The sequence below is a fragment of the Carcharhinus amblyrhynchos genome, chromosome 12 (assembly GCF_965287045.1).
Source record: "Carcharhinus amblyrhynchos chromosome 12, sCarAmb.v2.hapA, whole genome shotgun sequence".
Lineage (NCBI taxonomy): Eukaryota > Metazoa > Chordata > Chondrichthyes > Carcharhiniformes > Carcharhinidae > Carcharhinus > Carcharhinus amblyrhynchos.
In genome coordinates this window covers 68,553,126-68,568,553 of record NC_137335.1, presented here as the reverse complement: position 1 = coordinate 68,568,553, position 15,428 = coordinate 68,553,126, and the positions used below count along the sequence as shown (strand labels likewise).

General features: G+C 43.5%; 1 protein-coding gene across 2 annotated transcripts in view; it reads left to right on the top strand.

Moving 5' to 3' along the window:
* Positions 1–14,404, top strand: part of LOC145351066 (NLR family CARD domain-containing protein 4-like) — a 41,105-nt gene extending 26,701 nt beyond the window's left edge. For both annotated transcript variants that reach the window (XM_080200669.1, XM_080200670.1), the window contains 5 exons: positions 2,328–2,420; positions 5,335–5,505; positions 7,771–7,863; positions 11,705–11,872; positions 13,701–14,404. In XM_080200669.1, the coding sequence (XP_080056795.1) occupies positions 2,328–2,420; positions 5,335–5,505; positions 7,771–7,863; positions 11,705–11,872; positions 13,701–14,044 (869 nt within the window). In that variant the 3' untranslated portion in view covers positions 14,045–14,404. The remainder of the gene's footprint in view (positions 1–2,327; positions 2,421–5,334; positions 5,506–7,770; positions 7,864–11,704; positions 11,873–13,700) is intronic.
* The last annotated feature ends 1,024 nt before the right edge of the window (positions 14,405–15,428 follow it).

The window sequence follows — 15,428 nt, the reverse complement described above, 5'->3', positions numbered from 1 at the left end:
GGCACAGTGGTTATCACTGCTGCCTCGTAGCGCCAGGGACCCAGGTTCAATTCTGGCTTCAGGTTATTGTCTGTGGGGAGCTTGCACATTCTGCCTGATCTGCATGGGTTTCCTCTGGGTGCTCCGACTGGTCTGTGCGAGTTAGGTTGATTGGCCATGCTAGATTGACCCTTGCGGCAGGGGGATTAGCAGGGGTAAGTATGTGGAGTTATGGGAATAGGGCCTGGGTGGGATTGTGGTCGTGCAGACTTGATAGGCCAAATGGGTGGGAAGTGAAGCGGGTAAGATGTATCTTGAGGGGGGGGGGGGGGGGTGCAGATGGATCTCTGGTGGGGGGGCTAGAGGGGTCCGCTGCCACTCTGCGGACGATCGGTGGCGGGGGTGGGCGGTGAGCAGGGCAGGGGTGGTAGTCAGTCTGGGTAGTGGGGGGGGCGTGGGGGTGGACTTGTCAAGGAGAGAGAGCGACAAGGGACCAACCACGGAAGATTAATATGTGTGGGAGCTTGCACTTGGGACTGAAAGGACCAAACAGTGCAGATTTGAAATGCTGTTGGAAGATTTGCCGAGCTTGCAATTGCGGGCAAATCTCCAGAGAAAACCCTCACAGTGAAACACAGTTCTGGGCTGGATAAAAAAGAATGGAAGTAGATCCTTGAGAACTAAACATCACCCCCTTCCCCACTACCCAGACCAACCGCCACCCCTTCCTCCCTCCCCACCCCCCCCACCCCCTACTGATTGGCAGCAGACTCCCCCACACCCCCCCCAACAGAGATCCATCTGCCCCCCCAACAGAGATCCATCTGCCCCCCCAACAGAGATCCATCTGTCCCCCCCGACAGAGATCCATCTGTCCCCCCCAACAGAGATCCATCTGCCCCCCCACCAGAGATCCATCTGTCCCCCCCACCAGAGATCCATCTGTCCCCCCCAACAGAGATCCATCTGTCCCCCCCAACAGAGATCCATCTGTCCCCCCCGACAGAGATCCATCTGTCCCCCCCGACAGAGATCCATCTGTTCCCCCCGACAGAGATCCATCTGTCCCCCCCGACAGAGATCCATCTGTCCCCCCCCGACAGAGATCCATCTGCCCCGCCCCAACAGAGATCCATCTGCCCCCCCCGACAGAAATCCATCTGCCCCCCCAACAGAGATCCATCTGCCCCCCCCAACAGAGATCCATCTGCCCCCCCAACAGAGATCCATCTGCCCTCCCAACAGAGATCCATCTGCCCCCCCCAACAGAGATCCATCTGCCCCCCCAACAGAGATCCATCTGCCCCCTCCAACAGAGATCCATCTGCCCCCCCAACAGAGATCCATCTGCCCCCCCAACAGAGATCCATCTGCCCCCCCAACAGAGATCCATCTGCCCCGCCCCAACAGAGATCCATCTGCCCCCCCAACAGAGATCCATCTGCCCCCCCAACAGAGATCCATCTGCCCCGCCCCAACAGAGATCCATCTGCCCCCCCAACAGAGATCCATCTGCCCCGCCCCAACAGAGATCCATCTGCCCCGCCCCAACAGAGATCCATCTGCCCCCCCAACAGAGATCCATCTGCCCCCGCAACAGAGATCCATCTGTCCCCCCAACAGAGATCCATCTGACCCCCCCCCCCAACAGAAACCCATCTGTCCCATTCAACAGAGATCCCACCCCCCCAGTAGAGATCCATCTGCACCCCCCCCTCCCCCCGAGATACATTCTCACTCCCGTTTGTCACTCTTGAGCCGCTTTCTCTGCTTTCTGTGGCTTGGGAGTGATCTGACATGGGTGTGCTTTTTCCAATTTTTTTCCTAACTGCGCATGTGCAGTTCACAGCTTTGATCCTTCCGGCAGCGCAAACCAGCCCGGAGCTGGCAAAAAGCGTATGGGTGTGCTGCAGAGAGGATTCCGGGCTCGGATCTGTATTACGCCCTAATCTGGCCCTTAGACTCCAAATAGTAAAATCGGGTCCTATCAGTACCATTATAAAATAATTGACTGGAAGGGACAGAGATCGATAGGTTTTTGAATGGTAAGGGGATCAAAGGTTATGGGGGAAAAATGGGAGAATGGGGTTGAGAAACTTATCAGTCATGATTGATTTGCAGACCAGACTGGGGCTGAATGGCCTCATTTGTTTCTTTGGCTTATGATCTCAAGGTCCAAAATCGATGGGGAGCATACATAATATTGATCTTATTCCTGCGATGTTTAATATTAATTCTCAACTGTTGCAGCTTAGAAGTGATTTGAGTGTAATGAAGGCATCAGATAATATAGTGACAGGGCACAAATGTTTATATTTCTGACTGCTTCTTCCGACTTTCTCTTTCAGGAGGGTTCATTGACGGGATGCATTGCTTGAAAAACATTGAAAAACTGGTACTGGAAAATGTGAAAATGAATGATGCTGATGTTAAAAAAATAGGTATTACCAGATATGCTTAATCAAAATTGTCACGAGTGATACTCCTGCCCACTTGTTTTAGTAGCTTGTTGCTCAAATCAAAACTCAATGGCATAGGAGCAATGGGCCACAGTAGAATTAGTCGTCTATAGCCCAGTTTTGCATGCAGTAGGCATACAGCCACTGACAGCTCATAATGTATCATTCAGTATTTCAATGGGTGGCAATCTTGGGTCACTCTTTTTATCTCTGAAGCAGTTACTATGCGTGTACACAGCCAGTTTCAGACAGCCAGGATGAGTCACTCTTTAATTATTGACTGAAATCTTAGTTGATACCAGGAGAACAGATTAAAACTGTGTTGGTTCCATTCAGTCAAATAGAAACATTACATTGTCAAATAGTGTCTGCAGTTCCTTGCCGTGACTTGTTAGTGATATAATAGATGGTTCAGAGTCAGGTAATTCTACATCGTTTTCAGTGGAATAGCTGTGACCACACCTGGTATACCTATAGCAAACTGCAAAGGTGTTTCCTGGATATCAGAATATAGCAGTCAACTTGTACTGTAGCTCAACTATGCTTCTAGAGCAGAAATGTGTCAGCTATAGGAAAACATTATACCTCAAAAGCCAAGATTCAGCCTTTCCTTCCATCCTTGAGCCAAAGTTGAATGCGGGTGAATGAAGTAAACATGTTTTGGGGCTGCTAGTTTCCTTGTACATTACCAGTTTTCGCTCAAATTTGAAGAGTTACTTTATACGCATGTGGCAAAATGTAGTGGAGTTTTGCTTGAAGCCAGAGTCCCACTGTGTGGATCAAATGTAAGAAAGCTCGTTCCTGGAAAGATCATTTAGCCCTCCCAGCTTTAATTTTAAATGATAGGGTAAAACGGGCGACATCAGGAAGGCCACTCACTATACCACTGTCTGATTTTCATTAATTGGGTTGCATTATTGATAGTCAATCTGATGCCACCCAATTGATAATATCGTCAGAAGTTGAAGTTACCCACTTACTTGTGCCTCATGGAACATCTGATCTTTTATCTTCCCCATTATAATAAATTAACGCTGGCTAATGTTAACCCTTCCGACCCGACAGAAACTGAATTGTTGCAGGCAGTGGCAGGGACAGTTAAAATCACTGATGGGCCTTATCACAGAGTCTATCTTAACCTGCTTTCCAAGAATAAGGTACACCAGCCAAAGCCAATGGGTCATTTTTAAATATACAGTTTCAATAATATTATTTAGACCTGATTGCAATTTTAACTGGAGGTACATGGTACATTCTTTCTTTTATGGCACAGCAGATAGTAAGTGCCGAGCTGCCCAAATCCCAGTGCAAACTTGAAACAGCTGCCAGAACAGTTTTGCAATTTGTGTATTATGAGGATGTTTTTCGAAATCAGGAAGCAACTTATCAGAGTAACTTGTATTAACTTACATTAAAGCGGAACACGAACTAAAATAAAGAAATAATTTTAAAAATACACTTAAACACAACTTAATGCAGTCAGCTGTACACTTTGAAATGTTTTAAAACCTTTCCAAAAGATCTTGATTAAGTAACTCTGAGCTAAACCTCCCTTAAATGGCAACAGTCCTTACAGATTGGATCTATCAAATTCCAGTAACTTTACCACACAATGCCCTATGGCTTTTAGGGTGTTCTCTAAGGGTGACAACAAACTAGCTCTCCAGATCTCATCTTGTCCACATTAGATCTTCTTTGAGATCTTACCAAACTGACATCTTCAGTGCTTTCTTAAATTTGTTTTTCTCCTTCGATCTTATCTTCTATTATCTCTTACAATCCTTTGGAAGTTCCCCATTCCCAGAATTGATCAATCTCTTCTTTTGACTTCATGGCTACTGTATTTAAGACTAAATTTATCCTACCTTGCCTCAGCTATTTACAATTTTTCAATTTTATGTTCCTTTTTGAAATACGACAGCCAACTTCAAACCACGTTATTTATTTACTTGTGTACGTTTTTATATAAGTTCTCCTGACACCCTCGGTTCATCAACATATCAAGCCACTTGCCTTCACACATTTCTTATTGATGTTTGTCCTTTGCAGGCTTTCAGTCTCTAATCCCATTAAACCAGTCACACTCTTATAAGCTTGTTTTCCAGTATATTTTTTGAATTCATTTCTGGGACATGGACGTCGCTGGCTGGCCGGCATTTATTGTCCATCCTTAGTTGCCCAAGGGCAGTTCAGAGTCAACCACATTGCTACAGTCACGTGTAGGTCGGACCATGTAAGATTGGCAGATTTATTTCCCTGAAGGACATCAGTGAACCAGATGGGTTTTTCCGACAATCATTTCATGGTCATCAGTAGATTCTTAATTCTACATATTTTGCGTTGAATTCAATTTCCACCAGCTGCCATGGTGGGATTTGAACCCGGGTCCCCAAAACATTGGCTGAATTTCTGGATTAATAGTTTAACAATAATACCACTAGGCCATCACCTCCCCTTCTGTCTATACCATTAGACAGCGATATTCCCAAAGCAAGAAATATTACAACTCACTTTTCCTGACAATTCCCAGAAACAATCTCCTGCCATTCAATAAACTGCTCCTACCTGTTCTTAACTGGGAGATTTGGGGCGGGATTGCAAGGGGTAGAGATCCAGGAAGTGAAATCATCTCAACTGCAAAATATCACGGCCGGGTTGGTTTGTTATTGGTCTCCGTCCCTCCCTACATGCAATGTGAAAACTGTGGCAAATAAGTTAGACAGAGATTCTGAATATGCCTTACTCTCATTAAGTCTTGAGTGATAATACTTGTGAAAATAAATTTGAAAAGATTAGTGGTAGTTGAATTTTGTACAGTGTTTATTGTTGTCTTCTGTGAGTTGGAGCTGATGTGTCGACACGTCTTAACTCTTTTACCTTCTTTATTTAAAACAAGCTGCTAGCCTGAAGAACTTCAGCAATATCTCCATATTCCATCTATCCCAGCTAATGGACCTCAGCGACGGAATTGAGCAACTTGTCAATGAATTAGGCAGTGCCGTCTGTGGCCTCCAAGAAATTAAACTGTCCAGCTGTTGTCTCACAGGAAGAGCAGTCACAACACTCGGTATGTCATTGTTTATTGTTTTATGGGATGTGGGCATTGCTGGCAAGGCCAGCAGTGGTGCCCTTCAATTAAATGATTCGCTTGATCATTACAGAGGGCAGTTAAGAGTTTTTTTGTTCATTTGCGGAACATGGGCATCGTTGGCTAGCCAGCATTTATTGTCCATCCCTAGTTGCCCTTGAGAAGGTGCTGGTGAGCTGCCTTCTCGAATTGCTGCAGTCCATGTTCTGGGGGTTGATTCACAATGCCATTAGGGAGGGAATTTCAGGATTTTGACCCAGTGACTGTGAAGGAATGATGACATATTTCTAAATCAGGATGGTCAGTGGCTTGGAGGGGAACTTGCAGGTAGTGGTCTTCCCATGTATCTGCTGACTTTTTCCTTCTAGATGGAAGTGGTTGTAGGTTTGGAAGGTGCTCTCTAAGGATCTTTGGTGTTGCAGTGCATCTTGTGGATAGTACGCACTGCTGCCACTGAGCGTCAGTGGTGGAGGGAGTGGATGGTTGTAGATGTGGTGCCAGTCAAGGGGACCGCTTTGTCCTGGATGGTGTCAAGCTTCTTGAGTATTGTTGGAGCTGCACCCATCCAGCCAAGAGGGGAGCGTTCCATCACACTCCTAACTTGCGCCTTGTGGATAGGCTTTGGGGAATCAGAGGTGAGTTATTTGCCACAGTATTCTTAGCCTCTGATCTGCTTTTGTAGCCACTGTGTTTAAGTGGTGAGTCTAGTTGAGTTTCTGGTCAATGGTAACATCAAGAATGTTGACAGTGGGGGAATTCAGTGATGAGAACACCATTGACTGTAAAGGGGCATCTCTTATTGGTGACGGTCTTTGCCTGGCATTTGTGTGATGCGAATGTTACTTGCCACTCAAGAGCCCAAGCCTGGATATTGTCCAGATCTTGTTGCATTTGAACATGGAATGTTTCAGTATCTGAGGAGTCACAATTATAGTCAACCACATTGCATTGTAGGTTTGGAGTTGCATCCAGGCCAGACCAAGTAAGGATGGGACGTTCTTTTCTTAAAGGAGAGTAATGAATAGGATGGGTTCTTTACGACAATAATGAATAGTTTCACACAAGTGTCATCCCGACTGAAGAAGGTTGGCTCTATTCTCTCTCCACAGATACTGTCAGACCTGTTGAGATTTTCTAGCATCTTCTGTTTCTGTTTCACATTCTAGCATCCCCAGTATTTTGCCTAAATATTATGGATAGTTTCATGATCACTTAAATTGAGACCAGCTTTTAATTCCAGATTTCCTTGTTAATTAATTTTAAATTCCATCAGCTGACATGCTGGGGTTTGAACTCATATCCCCAGGGCACAGGGTAAAGTCGCCATAGTCCTAGATGACCATTGGCTGCTGTCTGCTTTGAGAGAGAGAGCTGAATGACGGTGGTCTAACCTGAGAGCAGTATACCTCAGGTGAGATGCAAGGTTCAGAAGGTGTATCCTCATGAACAGCCTTAGCCGCTACAGGAATTGAACCTGTGCTGTTGGTGTTGCTCTGAATCATGAACCAGCCATCCGACCAACTAAGCTGGCATTATCCTGGATCTCTGTATTTCTAGTGGCATTACCACTTCACCACCATCTCCCCTTTTATTCTGCTGCTTATCCCATTTTTGTTAATATTTGAATTTACACAGTCAAGCTGTTATTCATTTATTTATTGGTCACAAGTAAGCTTACATTAACACTGCAATGAAGTTACTATGAAAATCCTCTAGTCGCCACACTCTGGCACCTGTTCAGGTACACGGAGGGAGAATTTAGCATGGCCAAACCACCCAACCAACACATCTTTGGACTGTGGGAGGAAACTGGAAGAAACCCATGCAGAACGTGCAGACTCTGCACAGACAGTGACTCAAGCCGGGAATAGAACCCGGGTCCCTGGCACTGTGGGGCAGCAGTGCCAACTACTGTGCCACTGTGCCATCACCGTTAGTCCTAATGACACCTTCATGGAAGACTAGTTTGGAGGGATGACTGTGGTTTTCATTCCAATTCTCCCACTGTGTTCCTTCCTCCCTTCCTTGGGTTGGCAATTCCCGCTGGGTCAGTGCCCGGGCCTTGGCCATTCTTCACATATTAACTTGGGAAGTCAACGGTAGACTTTTCTCTGGAATTATGCCAGCATAAATCCAGTGAAATGGGGAGGAGAACTGTATAGCCAGCTCCCTGCATTGTAAATTGTTCTTCTTTTGGAGAGGATAATCTGTTTTAGTTATTGCATTGTCTCTTCTAATTCACAGCTCAAAATCTCCACAATTTACAAAAGTTGGATGTTCTCGACCTATCAGGCAATGATCTACGAGAAGAAGCAATCGATGCAGTCAGTCAGCTAGGTAAGCGAGACAAGTAATTCATTACTTTGCCAGTTAGAGGCTGATCTCCAGTGGTATTGCTCATAGATTCATCTGAGATGAGAGAATGTTTGCTAAATTGGGATGGCGCCATTACATTCTGTCTCTTCATCAAAGTTATTAAATTAGATTGAACAAAGCTGGGGCCCCAGCACTGATCCTTATGCAATCCACTACTCACCATCTGCCACCTTGATAAAGCTCTGTTTATTTCCTATGTCTTATGCTTCCTATCCATTAACCATTCCTCTATCCATGCTATGATATTACCCCCCAAATCCATGAGCCGTAATCTTGTCTATTCACCTTTTCTGTAACATCTTATTAAATGTCTTTTGGAAATCCCGATTTACAACATCTGCTGGTTCCCTTTTAACTACCTTACCAGGAAAGAGGACAGCACAGTGATGCAGCTGTTAGCACTGCTGCCTCACACCCCCAGGATTGTGGGCTTGATTCCCGGCTTGAGTCACCATCTGTGTGGAGTTTGCATATTCTCCTCGTGTTTGCGTGGGTTTTCTCCGGGTGCCTAGTTTCTTCCCACAGTCCAAAAGTGTGCAGGTTAGATGAATTGGCCATACTAAATTCTCCCTCAGTGTAGCTGAACAGGCACCGGAGTATGGCGACTAGAGGATTTTCACAGTAACTTTGGTGCAGTGTTAATGTAAGCCTCCTCGTTACTAATAAATAAACTTTAAAACTTTACTAGTTATATCCCCAAAAAACTCTAATAAGCTTTAATATGTCTATTGTTTCTTCGAAGACAACACTCAGGTTCTCCATATGGGGAAGTAGTTGAAATAGGTTCATCCTGAGGACAGTTGGAAGCTTATTAAAGAATTACAGTATCATAGAATAATACAACACTGAACAGGGGCCATTTGGCCCATTAAACCTATGTTGGGTGTTTTGATTACACAAAAAATAGGAACAGGACTAGACCACATGGCCTGTTGAGCCAATTCTGCCATTCAATGCACTTGTGACTGATCTTGGGCTTGAACTCCTGTCTGCTCTCCATATCCCTTAATTCCCTGAGAGACCAAGTAGCTGTCTCTCTCAACCTTAAATGTATTCCAAGATGGAGAATCCGCAGCCCTCTGGGGTAGGGAATTTCAAAGATTCACAATGCTTTGAGTAAAGTAATTTTTCCTCCTTTCAGTCCGTTATCCTGAGACTGTACCCCCATGTTGTAGACCTTTCAACCAGTGGAAACAATCTCTCAGCAATGAAGCCTCCTCAGAATTGTATAGCTTTCAATGACATTGCCTCTCATTCTTCCAAATTCCAGAGAATATAGGCCCAATTTACTCAACCTCTCGTTACAGGGCAATTCCCTCACTGCACCACCTCCAATGCACTTATATCCATTCTTAAATGTTGGGGCATAGTTTTAGAGTAAGGGGCAGGAGAAGGGACAGGAGATTCAGAAGGGATTTGAGAAAGACACATTTTACTCAGAGGGTGGTGAGGATCTAGAATGCACTGCCAGGGCTACTGTGGGGGCCTGAAATCTTACAACCTTTAAAAACATATAGACAAGCACTTGAAATATCGTAATATTCAAGGATATTGGACAAGTGCAGGAAAATGGGAGTAGCATGCCTTTAGTGGTAGTTACTGTCGGCGCAGATTCGATGGGCCTCTTCTGCACTGTATGACTTTATGACAAGAACTACATACACTATTCCAGATGTTGTCTCAGCAAAACCCTGTACAACTGTAGCAACACTCCTGTATTATTGTACTCCAATCCCTTTGCAATGAAGGCGAACATGTCATTTTCCTTGCATGCTAACTTTGTGCATTCCTTGTACAAGTGCACTCAAGTCTCTCTGAACATCAACACTTACAAATTTCACACCTTTTAAAAATATTCTGCTTTTCTATTCTAATGACTAAAGTGAATAAATTCACAATTCCCTTCATTCTACTGCGTATGTCATCTTATTAGCCACTCATTTAAACTGTCTATATATACTTTTGCAATCTTTCCGTGTCTTCCCCACAGTTTACCTTTCCACTTAGCTTTGTCAGCAAACTTAGATATATTACATTCTGTCTCTTCATCAAAGTCATTAAAATAGATTGTAAATAGCTGGGGCCTCAACACTGACCCTTGCGGAAGTCACTATTCATTGTTTGCCGCCTTGATAAAGCCTTGGATATGTCCACACTTTGCTTCCTATCCATTAACCATTCCTCTACTCATGCTATCACATTACCACTAGATCCATCAGCCCTTAGTTTTCCTAGTCAGCTTTTGTGTCACACCTTATTAAATGCCTTTTAGAAATCCTGGTATATTACATCCACTGGTTCCCCTTTATCTACCCTACTAGTTATATCCCCAAAAAACTCTAAAGAAACTTGTCAAACAGGATTTCCCTTCAGTAAAGGGTCATACTATGCTTTTCAAAGTGCATTTGTAAGACATCCTTAATAATAGATTCCAGCATCTTCCCAACAACTGATGTCAGACTAATTGGCCTATAGTTCACTGTTTTCTCTCTCCCATCTTTCCTAAAAACTAGTGCAATTTTTGCCAATTTCCAATCCAGTAGAATCATTCCCAAATTGAAAGAATATCAGACATCCTAGGACACACACCATCCCACCACCTCTGCAGTTATTTATTTTAGAACCCTAGGGTGTAGGCTATCAGGTCCTGGAGATTAGTCAGATTTTAGTTCCAATACTTTGTCTCTGCTTATACAATGGGAGAGCATGGCAGCACGGTAGTTAGCACTGCTGCTTTACAGTGCCAGGGACCTGGGTTCGATTCCCAGCTTGGGTCACTGTCTAGTCTGCACGTTCTCCCTGTGTCTGTGTGGATTTCCTCCCAAACTCCAAAAGACATGCTGGTTAGGTGCATTGGCCATGCTAAATTTTCCCTCAGTGTACCCAAACAGGTGCCAGAGTGTGGCGACTGGAGGATTTTCACAGTAACTACATTGCAGTGTTAATGTAAGTTTTCTTGTGACACTAATAAATAAACTTTAAGCTTCTATGAATTAATGTTCTAGTTTTCAACTTGTGTCTTCTAGCGTGAAGACAGAAACAAAATATTTGTTTAATGCCTCTGTCATTTCCTTATTCTATATGATAATTTCTCCTACTTCTGCTTCTAAGAGACAAACATTTTAGCCTTTTTACACACTTATAGAAGCTACTGCAATCTGTTTATATATTTTTAACTAGTTCACTCTCCTATTCAATTTGTTGGCCTTTTTATCAACTTTCTTAGTGGCCCTTCGCTAGTTTCAGAAAAGACATCCGGTTAGTCTTCCCACTCTTGTGCCATATTTAATTACATTTCTGTAGATTGACAGCTGCCCATAAATCTCTGGCTCCTGTCATTGGGAGGAAGCCACATTAAGAAAGCAAGCAGGAAGTCAGTGGATTTTTTCCATTCTGTAATGACTTCAGTCAGGCTATTGAGATTGGCCTATTGGAGTATGAACTTCCTGATTAAGGAGCTACTAAATTATGTCCCTGATTAAGGAGCCAATTGATGGGCCAATCAAAGAATCTTTTCCTTGTATTTAACAGGGAGTGTCAGTTCCTCTGGCACTCCCAAAGGTAGACTGCTGTTTATTGCTGCTGGAATTGTAAAAGGGATTTTAGTGAAGGGACTTCTGCCTCTGAAGATCTGTTACACATTCCTTCTTTTCTTTGTTATACTTTTGAGATTCCATAACTTCATAGTTTGAAGTGTGATGTCTGAAATATGGTGGAGGCAGGTAAAGCTTTTCTAGATAGGAAACTTGTATTTGATGGGAGGTTTGTAACAGAATCTTGGCTATTTTTCTTCTTCCTACAGTTGATCAGCTAACAGTTGTCCCCAGTTTAAAGGTGCTGATGTTGCCTTTTGGGCACAATGTCAATAGTTGCCTTGGAAAACTGGCAATCCAGCTGAAAAGCCTAACAAATGTGACAAAGTTAGGGCTGCAGAAATGGAGACTGAATGACCTTGACCTTGATGCACTGGGTAAGTTAAATGCACAGGTCCTAAATTTCCACAACAGGCTTTCATGGTCAAAAGTGCTGCGTGCTGTGAATCAGTATCAAAAAATAAAGGTTAAAATAATTGGTATAGTCTTTGTTTGCCAAAATAAGTGGATTAAAATTAATTATTACATGAACTCAAATTCATTAATAATTGGAACATGTTTTGATGTTGATATAAAGGAGGAAGGGAAGACTTGCATTTATATAAATGAGTTCCATGATCACCAGACATGCCAAAGTGTCTGGCGATGTTTAGCCCTGATGTCTGCTGGGACAAAATGAACAACCCTGAGCCCTGGAATAAATTGCGTTATAATCAGCAATACAAGTTTGTTGCTGTCAACACTGATTATAAAAATCTGAAGAAGAATGGTCCTGACTTCTGAATGATTGCCAAAATGCCTAGCTACTTTTGCTGAAATGCCAAAGTCTTCAAGATTTCCCAAAGTGCTTTACAGCCAATTAAATACCTTTTAAAGTCTAATCATGGTTGAAATGTAGGAAACAAGGTGGCCATTTGATTCAGAAACCTCTTACAAACAGCAATGTGTTCATTATCAGATGATCTGTATTGGTGATACAGATTGAGTGATAAATACTGAACTGGTTAGAATCATTGGGTGAGATTTTACAGCCTTGCTCACCCCAAAACTGCAAAATCCTGCCTGAGGTCAAAGGACCTTTCCATGATCAGCCCCCTTACCCACTCAGAGTCCCTTGGTGGCTGGCACAGCAGAATTCCGGCTGTAGAACCCCTACAGTGCAGAAGAGATCCTTTAAGTCTGTACTGACTCTGAGGCTAACCTGTAATCCCATGTATTACCCCACTAATCCCCCTAACCTATATATCTAGGTACACTAAGGGGTAATTTAGCATAGCCAACTCACCTAACCCAACTCCCCTGCACTTTATCCAATACATTAAGAGTTTGCGTTTATTAACATTGTGAGATTCCTCACAAAAAGGGTGATAATGAGTGTAGGATGAATAAGAAGCAATGGACGCTTGTTAAATGAGTTGCTTTAAGTTGGAGAAAGTCATTATTCCCCAGAAATCAGTGTTATAAACGTTACTGGTATGCGTTTTCAGGAGCCCCAAAGATTGGGTGGGGAGCATATCTCCACTAACTGCAACAAACCTACTCCCTTTTCACGCTCCAATGAGAATTGACCATCAGCAGGTGGAACATCCATTTGGAAAGAAGTCCCACCTTGAAGACTGGCTGATAGGTTCCCCGGTAAATTTCACACAGACAGTGGCCCAAGCCGGGTATTGAACCCTGGTGCCTGATGTTGTGAGGCAGCAGTGTCAACCACTGAGCCACGTGCGGCCCAGTGGCGGAGCAATTAAAATTGGGCATGCACAGGAGGCTAGAGTTGGAGAAGTATAGAGATCCCAAAGGGTTGTAGGATGGGGAGGAAACTGGAGAGAGAAGGAAAGGTGAGACCATGATTGGATTTGAAAACAAGGAAGAGAATTTTAAAATGGAGACACTGTTGTACCAGGAGCAAATTTAAATTCAAAACAGAAAATGCTGGAAAATCTCAACAGATCACACAGCATCCATGGAAAGACAGCAGAGCCAGCATTGCAAGTCTAACATCTAGACTCGAAACATTGGCTCTATTCTCTCTTCACAGATGCTGTCGGACCTGCTGAGATTTTCCAGAATTTTCTGCTTTTGTTTCAGATTCCAGCATCTGCAGTATTTTGGTTTTATCTTAGTACAAATCTAAGTGAGTTTTGTTTCCAGATGACTAGCAGACTTTTAATTTCACCTGCTGCTTGTTGAACTTCTCCCCCTCAGCCTCCCTGACAGTCAGTGGCCACCTGGAAAACCTTCAGCATTTGGACCTGGCGGGGAATTCTGTGACCACCAAAGGCTGGATAACACTTTTTTGCACCCTGAGAGAGATCGAAAGAGGCGGCCTTTTCAAACTGACATCGTTAGATTTTAGCAGCCAAACGGAATTGTATCCTGAAGCCATCATGGTGAAAGAATTTGTTCAGTGGATAGTAAAGCTCCATTTCATCCATGAAGTTGTACTCGTCAATTGGATGTTTGATGAAAATGACCTGAACATGATTAAGAATGCAAAAGCAACCCAGAAAAGGGAATTTCAGTTAAGGCTGACATCAACATACAAGTGACAAATGATCAGGACCTCATTTCAAGTATCTACCAATTTTGCTGAATTTTAAAAGTATTTTATTGTAAAAACAATGTTTTTGTGAATTAAAATGTTTGCTTTTATTATAATTTAAATAAATTAAGGAGTCTTACTGGGCCTTGGGGACATAGGGAAGACATAGGAACAGCAGTAAGTCATTCAGCATCTTAAGTCTGTTCTGACAGTCAAATATACCATGGTTGGTCTGTAATAAATTAGAACTGTGGGAGGAAACCCATGCAGACATGGGAGCAATGTGCAAACTCCATGCAGGCAATCCACCTGAGGCTGGAATTGAACCCGGGTCCCTGACATTGTGAGGCAGCAGTGATAACCGCTGTGCCACTGTGCTGCCCACCAGAGGAAATTAAATAGTTTCTCTCTGTCTACTGTCTCAACTCCTTTAAACACCTCAACCTTCTGAATTCAAAGCAATACAAACATAGTTTATGTAATCTGTTCACCTAATGTAACCTTGCACATAGGCTGTACATGTTAGTAGCATTCCAATCCCATACTGTGCATGAGTCTATGCACAAGACAGACTTAGGTAGCTCTGGCCTGATGTATATCAGCACGTTGGAACTCCCCTATTCAATACTGGCAACATACCAAACATAGGAAATCCTCCCATTTAGAGAGAACTCCAAATGGCAAAGGAAAATTCAGGAGCCAAGCTTGTAGAGATTCTGCGGCCTACTACTGGGAATTTCCCACAAAACAATGAATGTAGAGATAAGAATATCTTTTCAGCAAATCAGATGGGCAACACTCTACTCTGAAGATTGGATGACTGGAGCTATTGGAAACAGGGGATTGAGAAAAATCTCTTCTGGTCTTCAGGCACCTGCAGACTTGTGATCCCTCACTGCCAGGTGAAAAAAATGCGAAACAGCATCAATGCAGGAGTGCAAAGAACTGAAGGCCAAACAAGCCACCTCAATCATCAAAAATGTGCATTTGTAAGTCAAGCCTTGGGTACAAATGTACAGTTGAATTGAGACCACACAGGTAGAATTGCAACTAGGAATTGCCAGGGAGCTGATGGCCTAGTGGTATTATCGATAGATTATTCATCCAGAAACTCAGCTAATGTTCTGGTGACTCAGGTTCGAATCCCGCCACGGTGGCTGGTGGAATTTGAATTCTATAAAAAAAACCCCTGGAATTTGAAGTCTAATGATGACCGTGAAACTATTGTCAGAAAAAAACCATCTAGTTCACTAATACTCTTTAGGGAAGAAACGGTGGCACAGTGGTTTGCACTGTTGCTTCATAGCGCTAGGGACCTGGGTTCAAATTTGGTCACTGTCTGTGTGGAGTTTGCACATTCTCTCTGAGTCTGTGTGGGTTTGCTCCAGTTT